The following is an 11,516-nucleotide window of genomic DNA, read 5'->3' on the forward strand; positions in this document are numbered from 1 at the left end:
TAATTGTGACCTTTGTTAATCAACCACATTTCCAGAGGTAGATGCACTATGTGTGTGTCTTTATTTTGGAATGTGTCAAAAACGATTTTGTAGTTATGTTGCAAGATATTAAACACATATATGAATGAATAATACTCTTATAATTTGTTTATATAAGCTTGTATTTATTTTACCTTTTGGTTTGTTTTAGGTGTGTTTAAATAAGCTTAATGATCTCCAGCTTGCCATGGTTATTGTTCGCTTATATGAAGGAGATTTAGAAATAACCTCTACAAACCTTCGAAGACTCATCTACGAAGAAATCCTAGGCTATGATGCTGAAGGCAACAACTACTCTATGCCACATGCTCATCCTGATCCTTTCCTGAGAAGTATGGCACATTGGCTTTTGCAGGATTATAGTGGAGCCCTGAATACACTCCTCCAAACTGGAGTTGGACAGTCTCATCTAAGAATACAGGAAGATGATGAGAAATCTAGCAATAAATTATCAGGTGGATTGTAATAATAAAACTGCATCTATTTTACTCAAAGCTTGTTAAAAACACATGAATTACAATATTCCTTACTATAAAAGTTTTTTCACTCTATGTATCTTCTCTACTTTGTTTCTTTCTTCCTTCTTTATACTGCTCAGCACAACACTAAATATGTTTGAAACATTCCTATCATTTACAAAGTTATTTTTTCTGCTGCTAGTCACAAGTAGTTCCACTGTAGAAGTCTCTTGTATTACATCTGTAAACAGGGCCGTCAAGAGTGGCAGTGGGCCCCAAGGCTAGGGTCGCCCCGAGTTCCCGGTGGGATCCAGAAGCTGAGCCCCTGATGGGAGACCAATAGGGAAGCTCTTGACTTTTAGTAATTTTAGAAATATTTTAAGTCTTAATACCACTAAGTTAGGGCTTAAAGTGCCGACTTCCTTTGTGAAATTTTCCGTGGACAAAAGAACGGCCTCTAACAAACAACAATATCATTTAGAGAAAAGAAAAAACTTAAACATCTGTTCATTTAATCGGATAATTTATTCAAAGTTTAAACACATTGTCAAGAATTACTTTAATGAGTTCAGTAATGCAGAATTGTGATAACTAAACGAAACATGCTTTACGTGCCTTTTTAAAGCAAATGTTTTTATTATTTCACTGAAGTCAATTCTCCCTGCGAGTTCACTCAATACTAAGGATGGCTAGGTGATTCAGTCTCTCCTGTGTCATGGTGCTCCTCAAGAAGCTCTTGATGAGTTTTAGTTTGCTGAAAGATCTTTCAGCAGATGCTACTCTAACTGGCAATGTGCAGAATATTCGCAGTACAATACATACATTTGGAAAAATGCCATCTAACTTGTACGTTTTTATTGTTTTTAAAAGTTGATAAGGCCCCATATCTTCACCAAAGTTTGCATGGGTATTTGTCCACTAATCTTGCGCATGCAAGTTTGAGCTCCTCTTCTGTCATACTTTAATATTTCCACAGAACGTAGAACAATCTATTAATTGTGTTTGCAGCGTCAAACCGCTTTGACACTCTGTCAGTCACCGAATCAATGACAACAAAGAAGACATTCTGTTCAGATTCAGGCTCATCAGAGCCATCACAAGTATTTTCTTGTTCATCCTCCTCCTCAATGACAATAAGTCTTTTTTTTAACTTTCCATTTTGATGGGAGATGGGGTTCAATTTCAATTTCCTCAGCAACCAGTTTCGCTTCATTTAAAATCTGTGGCCATTTCCCACGTAGATCTTCAAGATTCACCGAATCAATGACAACAAAGAAGATATTCTGTTCAGATTCAGGCTCATCAGAGCCATCACAAGTATTTTCTTGTTCATCCTCCTCCTCAATGACAATAAGTCTTGCTCTTTTTTTTAACTTTCCATTTTGATGGGAGATGGGGTTCAATTTCAATTTCCTCAGCAACCAGTTTCGCTTCATTTAAAATCTGTGGCCATTTCCCACATAGATCTTCAAGATCGGTCAAGAGCGACTTTAGATTTGAGACCTCTACATCCACTGTAGCATCTCTTGCCTGGATGATCTGATTTCTCCTGACTATTTGTACAAGAATCTTCAGCCACATCGATGAATAAGGATGCAAATGAAGGATGACACGTATTTGATTACACTATTGACTTTATTAATGGTTTATTGTGTGAGGTTGAGAGACAGAAGTTTCTTTAGCATGAGTCATATTTCAGCAAGATGAGATGCAAATGGTCTCACACTTGCCACTCGGTCTTTCCAACGAGTACCTGACAAAGCATAGATGGATTTGCCCACATGCTCCTTGAGAATAGCCCAGTGCTGAGGACTGGAAGAAAACAAATTGTAAACTGTTTGCACTACTACAAAAAATGTAACTGCCTCCATGCAACATGATGCAGAATCTACTCCACATAAGTTTAGTGAATAGCAGGCACATGGAGAATAAATGCACAGTGGATTAACAGCAAGTATGTGCTGTTGGGTACCATTGTACTTGCCACACATGTTGGGAGCATTATCATAACCCTGTCCATGACAATCTTTTATAGGTATCACAAAATGCTTGGGTGTTTCCATAATCAAGCTTGCTAATTCAGCCCCGTCTTTATACAACAACCAACAAAGATTAAAAATTCGGTATCATTCTTGGCCAAATAATGATTGAACATTGTCTGCTCCACATGGCTAGAATCCAGTGTTGCATCAACCATGATTGAACAATATTTTGCGGCTCTTATTTCATCCAAAATGTGCCTCCGAACATAATCTCTGCAGTTACTGATGAATTCAGTTTGAGATGAACCTGAGAGATAGTGAACTTGAAGCTGTTCACCTTTTTCTTGAGAAGCTCGTATCTTTGCAACATGTTTGGCTAGAACTGGATCGTAATTGGCCAGGAGTTCAATGATCCCCAAGAAGTGTCCATTATGAATGTTGCCAATTCGCTGGGATGAGCCATGGAAAGCAAGTCCTCTTTGGCCAAGAAAAATTAATACATCAATTATTCTCATAAGTATATTTTGCCATTTCTCAGTCTTGCTCATGATTACTTTGTGAGGTATCACATCAATCTCAGTATCACTTTCTAACCTTCTCTCCAACTCACACCATGCTAGATAAAAGTTCTTGTGTGCTGTACTGTTTTCATGTTGAGGCAACCTGTCAAACAGCTTTTTCCATTTCTGTTCTGTATCCTAGCCTTGTTTGGATGCCATGATTGACTGTGACCTTTGCAGTTGTGAGCCCACTGTATGAAAGAAAAGCCTACAAGACAGGCAATACAAGGACTGAATACAAGCCATAGTCTGCTCTCACTTTCGCCATTTTGTGTTCTGACTTTGAGAATAGGCATTGGAAATTTTCGTCTGGTAAAATCTTTTGGGTGTGGCAGAAGCCCTTTCCAAATCATGTCTTCTATATATTCTTTAGTTGGGATGTCTGATGGGCAAAGTCCAATATCAATTCCATATGTATAAGGTTTGTTTTCTGTTGAATGCTGACTCTTGTGGCCTTCTTGGACCGTCTCTGCACATGCTTCTGTCTGTGTTTCTGGGCTTTCTGGCCTAGCTGGCAGTTCATGTTGATCTTCTATGTCAAGCCTACTGTCATGATCATAATCTCCAGCAGTGCTGGTATTAACTGAGCCTGATGAGATAGGCCTATGTACTGGATCTGTATGCTGCTGATCGTGCTGGAGCCAACCTCAAATAACCTCCGACAATCCCTGATCACTTCCTTCTCCCTTTCTTGATGAGCCTCCCATTCACGACTCTTTTGTGCATCAGATCTGTGCTGGTTAGATGACATGACAGAAATTCTGGAAGGAATGAAAAAAATTTAACATCTAAGACCAAAAACCCACCTAATATTTCAGTGGGTTTTTGGTTGGATTTTTGGAAAAAAAATTTTGGGACAAAAAAGCTCCACATTTCTGAATTTTTACTCCTCCTGTTCATGATTTCTGACTACCTGTGAGAGTGCTTTGTTAGTATATAGATTATAGGTACTTGTGTATTTTTTCCTTTTAATGCACAAAACATTAGCTATTACACTGGTAAAGCATTTATTATAACTTAATAACATACATATCTATACTAAAGACGTATAAAGCATATAAGATAACATGTTATGCAAAAAATGAATACTTGGGTTTTCAGGTTTGGGTTGTTGGGTACTAATCCTGATTTTTTTTCAGATACAAACTTTTATAGTAATTTAATATTTTATCATTAAAAAAATTATAAATCACCAGGAATTATTTTTTATGAATATTTGTTAAGAAAATGATGAAGTATGCTGAGAAATCTTCAACTAATATTCAATAGTAACTTTATTGTAAAAATCTGGAAAGATATATTTTTAGAGTATCTACAAAAGGGTATAGCTATACTATGATCATTTATTCCTTATCAATTCTGTTATATATTATGAAACTAAATATATTTTTCTGCTATTATTATTTTAGATATTAAATTTTTGTATACATATTTTAATTTAAAAATTTCTGTTTTGCCTCAATTTGATCAACATCGATTGATTATTAATGATTTGGAAGAGTCACGAATCAACAGGAGATGAAAATGAATAATTTACAAAATTCAGTTAGGCTAAGTTAAGTACAAAGTTTTGTTGTTTTAGTTGCACTTAATTTAAATTAATACTTTAATTGAAAACTTTGATATTGATACAATTAATAAGATATTGAGAATAAGATATTGATAAGTGATAACAATAAGATATTGCATTATTTAACAAAAAACAAATCATTCTTTTGATATGAAGTTTAACCTTGACGCTTAGCCTAATATAGATATTATACTAGGCCTAAGTGACTAAGCGTAAGCCAGTAGGATGATCGGAAAAGTTAAAAATCTTGGATTTTAAGTCTTTAGGCCGTTTGCAACATTAAAAGAAAGCTACATTGCTACTAAGGAAATAACCTAATATATATGTAATTAAGAACAATCGATGATTAAACAATTAATTACATTTATTTGCATTGAACACTTAACAACACGGAAGTATGTGGCGATTGGGCCCTGGCGCAAGGCGTCCCGGATGCAGAACTGCACATTACACGAGGTTTAGCAGGAAGGAGGTCGCCGTGTTCTAAATTTAGAATATTTGGCAGTTGGCGGAAGTTATGCTGGAATTTTGGACGGTGCACTGGAAAGCGCTTGTAGTGCACAAATCTCTTAAGTGCAAATTTTTTGTCTTTGACTTTAACTCCAAAGTCTTTGTTTTTACTTCATTAGCATTACCAGCAGTTTTTGAATGTTCTATTGTTATAACTGTGTTTGAAGGAAATTCCTTTATTCAGTCCAAAGGTATGCTATTTTCCATTTTGAACTTGGCTTGGTTTGTAGACTAATTTCGCATCAGTTTTTCTGGTCTATGGATTCTTAGCTTAAGAGTATGCAAATTTTTAAAAAAGTCGAGTTTAAAGTTGGGGCATTTTTTATGGGCCCTTGGGCATGCACGGGCTCCAGGGCAGTTGCCCTCCCCCCCCCTCTCAGTGGGCCTGTCTGTAAACCTTTCAAGCTTGTTGCTTCAGGCTGGTTAGCTATGTTTGTTCACTTGTTCTTAACTGTTATTATTTCAATTTAATTTTCAATCATTATACTTTAATGTTACTGTCATTACTTGGGTAAAGTAACAGCTTTCTTTCTTTTGTTAACAAGCTGTATGTTATAAAAGAGGCTGGACAAGGCCTAGTGATTGGCATGCTGGATCCTATGAGTTTGTGGTTAGTGATGTTATCTAGCTGTCTATCAGTTCATAATTAGTGGAGATAGCACTTATGTAGGTTTGTGCTAAGGTCAAACAAATAATGTCAAAATATCATGCCCCTAGTGGCAGAGTGGTATGTCTGCAGACTTGCAACTCTAGAAACTGGGTTTCAATACCCGTGGTGGGCAGAGCACAGATAGATCATTGTATAGCTTTGTGGTTAAATTACAAACAAATGAAATATCATATGGAGCACTCTTTTATTTTTTGGATATCACATTTTCTGTTTTGATTATATAAAATGTATCTTTTACATAATTGCAAGGAATTGTGGTTTTGATCATTTTTTCCACACCAGTCTACTAGAAGGGCTTATTTGTGTTATTTTTTGTGTTTGAGGCTGAGCTTCTATATCATTTATTTGTTCAGTTATCTCCTGTTGTTGACATGCCAGTGGGTTAAAAGAACTTTGTGATGACAAATTTTGGTAAAAAACAGGCACCTATTATAGATCAACTATGTATAGGATGGGCAATTGACCTGTAAGTTCATTCACACAAAGGTAAGGTAAATTTTGGGTAGTATTTAAATAATTATGTATGTCAAACTTTCTCAGCAATGGAAAAAAATAATAACTCAATCATTAAAAAGACAGTTTATCTGTATTTAGATCAACAAATGACCTAATTATTAAAGTTGGTATGACATGGCTTTTTGTGCATATTACAAATTTTTTGATTAACTGGGGATCAGCTTGATAGGTAAATAGCTTCATAATGCATACAGATGGTTTTATGTTCAAATAATTAGTATTAATTTATTAATTATAACTATTTACTTGCAGAAAAGGTAAAGAAAGTTATTGAGTTTGGTATTAAACTGGTATGATATAGTTAAGAAGTAAAGCAAGGCTGTTGAAAGCAATTATCACTTTTATATAAGTGACATATGTTTTATAGTAACTGAATATATTGAATTTCTTTCAGGATTTTCATTGGACAGTTAAATATTCTTATTTACAGAATTTTGTTATCATATTCGTATTGTTGGGATGACTGAAATTAAAGTAGATTTTGCAAACCTGAAACCTGTAGAGAATGGGATAGTGATTAGCTTGCCAGCTTGTAGCTTCAAGGGTCTGTGGTTTGCATACATTTACTAAAAAATTAATGACACTGCACCTTCAGATCCTGGGTGTATTATAAATGTGACAGTCAAACTTGTTATTTTATTAGAGTAGCCCAAGAATTGGCAGTAGGTGCTCTTGACTTGCTCTTGTCTCTAAGTTCAAAATTAGTGATGGGTTGTGTATATAGGCTTGGTGTAGCTTTGACAAAGTATTAAAAAAATCAAACCAGTTTATTTGATTTTTATTTTCCAAATTTATTTTGCCAAAAAAGCCTTGATTACAGCTTCTTGCAGGGATTTAATAATTTGTCTAATTCTTATGATCACATAATTTATGAAAAATAATTGTTCTGGGGTATTGACTAGTTTCTAACTTATGTCTCACTTTGTTTAACAAGTAGTTTCGTGATGTTTGTGAATTATCTTTTAATGTAATGTTTAAATAAACAGCTTCTGGGAAATCAGTCACAAATTGTCTTCAGTAATTAACCTGAGATAATACAAATTAATGTTGATTGTTTAGTGCTATCCAGAGTCATCACAAGTAACATAAAAAGAAATGACTTCAGTAAGTTTGTATATTGATATTCTCTATCAGAGGTGCAGCTAGGAATTTTTAACAAGAATACTGGCACAAGTTAGATCTTTGTAGAATTATATGCTACACTTAACACTGCTTTTTCCCTATAACTCGTAGCTGATCGGACTACACTCTTTTCAAGCTGAACAACTTCACTGCCAAGGAATTTTTTTTCTTTTTTTTTTAAGCAAATACTTCCCTAGGCAAATGTCTTGGTTGCTTTGTTGTATGTTATGATGCTGTTGGTGTTAAAATGAAAAGGTATGTAAGTGTGTGGCTTTCTTTTTTGTGTAGCCAATCCAAGTGTGTTCAATTTCTACTTGTACCTTCGCACACATCCTTTGATTGTTAGAAGACAGCTAGCTCAGACAGCACAAGACAAGAAGAAAGTTCATTCTCTCATGCTATCTAGTTTCAAATACAGCATGGATCCAGTTGACCAAAAATCAGCTTTACAGGTACACTCAGCAGTTTTATTTCACTATTTAAGAGTAACAATTTATTAATTCTTTTATACTATGTTTTTAACAATATTTGTAACCTTATACATTACTAATAGTATTTATACAGTTGTCAGTTTTGTGCTCGTAGTTATGTACGTGAACTTGCAGCCGTTTATTGTTCCTAGTGAATCAAAACTGTAAAACATATTCATTAGTAACTGTAGTTGCAAGGCATGTGATCATTTTGCAATCAATACACAAAATGTCACTGTGAATGATCCTCTAGGCCTGCTTATTTTAAATATTGAAGTTTCAGTCTAACACGATTAGAAACACGCAAATCTTGGTTGCTCTTTTTCATGTGGTTTAAATAGATCATAAGCCATAAAAGTATTCTACATAATATATTACAACTATTATAATATGCTTTGTCCCTGTATTGCCTTGTAACTTCTTTATACACAGTTCTCAGTTTTAATAAGACATGCACTTCAATTATGTGATTAGGTTTTTAGCACATATTTTTTTTAAATCCTCAAAACTGTTTGATTTCTTAGAAAAACATTCACACAAGTCGTAGCAGTTATTTCTGAATCATAAGTTATGTTGTAGGTGTTGCAAAAATAGTAGATGTGTGCAGGGCCTGTCGGAGAAATTTTGGGCCCTGGTGCCACCCCAGGCCCCTCCTATCACCCCCATATGCCTTATGTTGGCCACCTATCCCACTGTTATCACCACCATTACCATTAGCAGTTAAAGTTAGTATAGTACAAAAACTAAAAAAAAATTTCATAAGAATCATATCATTGAAATAAATATCAGTAAGCTGTAAAATATCAAATTAGTAGAGTTTAGGTCGACCAGTACTTCGGGCCCGGTGATGCATGATGAAATATTTCCTTCAAAACTGAAAGATACTACCAAAGTGTGTGTGGATGTTTGTCTCTCTCTCTCTCTTTCTTTTCCTCTCCTTCCCTTCCCGAGTCCCCACCCATATGGGCGTTGCTTGTGTGTGCAAATAAAAAAGTGTTGACAAGTTAAAACTGGATGAATTTTCTATGTAAAATTCACAACTCTTATCTTTTGGCCTACTTTTAGACATGCTATCGGTGAAATGTATGATACATGATAAATATATATATGGAATTAAAAAAGTTGTAGATCCTTTGTACAGTTTGTAGATATATAGAAAGAAAAACCAAGAATACATTAACAACATCAATGGTTTTTGTGTAAAACTATGTACTGTAAAGTTTCATACGATTTAGTGAACTATGCATTTTTAACTATGTTTTCTTTTACACTCAAATAACAGAGGATAAAAATTTGTAGCAAGTGGATTTTGTGCATTAAGATTATAGGTCATAAGGGCTGGTACATCCATCTTGTAAGTGAGAAAAAAACAACTGTTTTTGTTTTATATACTGTCCTCCTTTCATATGATTCAAAGATATGTCTCATCTAATCATAAAGTCAATCAGTAATAGACCAAATCAATTAATTTTGTGTTTTAACACATTTTGTTAAAGGCCTGGTGATTTTTTCTTTAAAGCAAATTTGAAGATGCCAAAGTTTGATATTTATATATCTATGTAAAGCCATCAAAAGAAGTTATTATGTTAATTGGTTTCAGTAATAATTGTTAAGTTCAACCCATTACATAGAATTCAATTTGTAAAAGCAAAAATTTGTTTTGTAATCTCAATATTTGTATGCTTGTAAAAGTGAGTGGAAATTGTTTTCAGGCAACATGTGATATCATCACTCCCTTGGAACGACGACTGTTTTTTACAAGTGCAAATTATCATTTTCGTGCTGGCTGCCCAGCATTAGCTCTTGAAGTACTCTCAAGATTACCTGACCGAGTGGCAGTGAATATCTCAGTTTTTGAAGAGGGTGTTCCTCCAAGTCCTGATCCTCTCCTTCAGTTTAAGTCCAAAAATATGAATAGCATAAAGTCTGGAACCCTGGATGGTCCAAAAGTTATTGAGAATGGTGAACAATTTGATTGGAGCACACCAATTGTTTCTAGCTTGACTTTGAATGAACCTCCTTCATTTAATGTGATGAATGACTCAGAAGAAAGCTCCGATGAGGAAGAAGGAATTAGTCTGAAATTTAAGGTTTACAATGATGAAGAAAAAGGTATAATTCTATGGAAATATATTGAATGTACTATGAAATGCTACTTTTTACCTTTAATGTATAACCCCTACACCAAAGAGAAAAGAAAGAGAATATATAAATAGTTTGACAAACAGAAATTACAGTTAAATTTATCTTTTACTATTTTATAGAAAGAAGTAATAAATCATCAAAATCTATAGTGTAATATAACAAGAAAATCTTAAATTATGTGATGTAATTAATAAAATATCATTGTAATTATTTTATATATATCTAAGAAAAGGTATAATTTGTAAGTATTAATTTCAGATCTAAAGTTATATATTGATATAATTTTTTTTATATGTTAATTCTTAAGAATTTTATTCAGTTAAAGAATTTGTCTTTAATTCTTCCATTTTTGTAGATTTGTGGTAGCACGTTGGAGATTACAGGTGATCATTAAAAATTTGACAGAGGAAGCTTGTAGTTTACAATAGTGGTGTAATGTAATCTATGTCAAGACCCTACTTTAAGATGTGCTATATTTGTACTCGTTTTCCTTCACCTTTTTAAGTTACTCTCAGTGACAAAATCCTAGTCTTGATCAGCAATAAAGTGTGATCTATGTGGAAATTGAATTAGAATCAAAGGTGTATTTCTGTTATAGAGTAAAGATATTATGTTCTTATGTCACAGTTTCATTCTGTAAAACCAAGTTTTTTGTTTTTTTTCATAGCTACTACAAGTGAAGAGATTAAAAAGGATACAAAACTGGATATCATGGCACAGCAGCTAAAGTTTATAGCTTGCTTGAAGGTAGGGTGCTTTCTTTCCTAAATTAACAAAAAAACAGTAAAATGTGAAAGTTCAGATAAAACGAAGTAAGAGATTTCCCAGTTGTCAGAATTAAAGCTGCTTGTTTAGTGTAAATATTTATGAATGCTTTATTTTACTTTCAGATCTGAATTAAGACATATTGTTTAAAACTTTTATAAGTTATTAAAAAATAGATTCTGCTTTACATGACTTTTAACATGCCTGCACAAGGCTTAACTCTTCCTACACAGGCTCAGTCCCTGGGACCGACCTCGTAACCATAAACTCGTTATAGTTTACATACAAATAACTTTTAATATTTTAAGTGTATCTTTACAAAACGTTGTAGACTTATAGTAAACATTAGAAGCCTTTTACACACAAAAAATCAGATTTGTTAATGAATTATTATAACTTAAATTTGTTTGTGAAAATATTGATTCTTTTTTTAACTAGTCTGAGTGCAAAGTGATTTTCATGTTTTCATGATACTTTTCGTCATCAAAAAATTTCAAATTTCCTTTATGTAATCCCTAAAACCTCCTAAATGCATTTCAAACGTTTTTTTTTCACTAAATTCTTATAGTTTTGGTTATTTTCTCTACCCTATCTCAAAACAGTATTGGTCAATTCGACCAACCTCGTAACCACCAAAATAAATCGAAATAAACCTAAATTAACTTTCTTTTCTTTCTAGAATGACTTCAACCTGAAACTACATTCGTTT

At 33.7% G+C, this 11,516-nt stretch overlaps 1 protein-coding gene across 6 annotated transcripts in view; it reads left to right on the forward strand.

The window, feature by feature from the left end:
* LOC106459327 (dmX-like protein 2) overlaps positions 1-11,516 on the forward strand; it is a 173,702-nt gene that overhangs the window by 97,317 nt on the left and 64,869 nt on the right. For all 6 annotated transcript variants that reach the window (XM_022385793.1, XM_022385791.1, XM_022385796.1 and 3 more), the window contains 4 exons: positions 191-494; positions 7,716-7,879; positions 9,610-10,009; positions 10,710-10,789. In XM_022385793.1, coding sequence (XP_022241501.1) covers positions 191-494; positions 7,716-7,879; positions 9,610-10,009; positions 10,710-10,789 — 948 coding nt within the window. The remainder of the gene's footprint in view (positions 1-190; positions 495-7,715; positions 7,880-9,609; positions 10,010-10,709; positions 10,790-11,516) is intronic.

Source organism: Limulus polyphemus, unplaced genomic scaffold (genome assembly GCF_000517525.1).
Source record: "Limulus polyphemus unplaced genomic scaffold, Limulus_polyphemus-2.1.2 Scaffold593, whole genome shotgun sequence".
Taxonomy (NCBI): domain Eukaryota; kingdom Metazoa; phylum Arthropoda; class Merostomata; order Xiphosura; family Limulidae; genus Limulus; species Limulus polyphemus.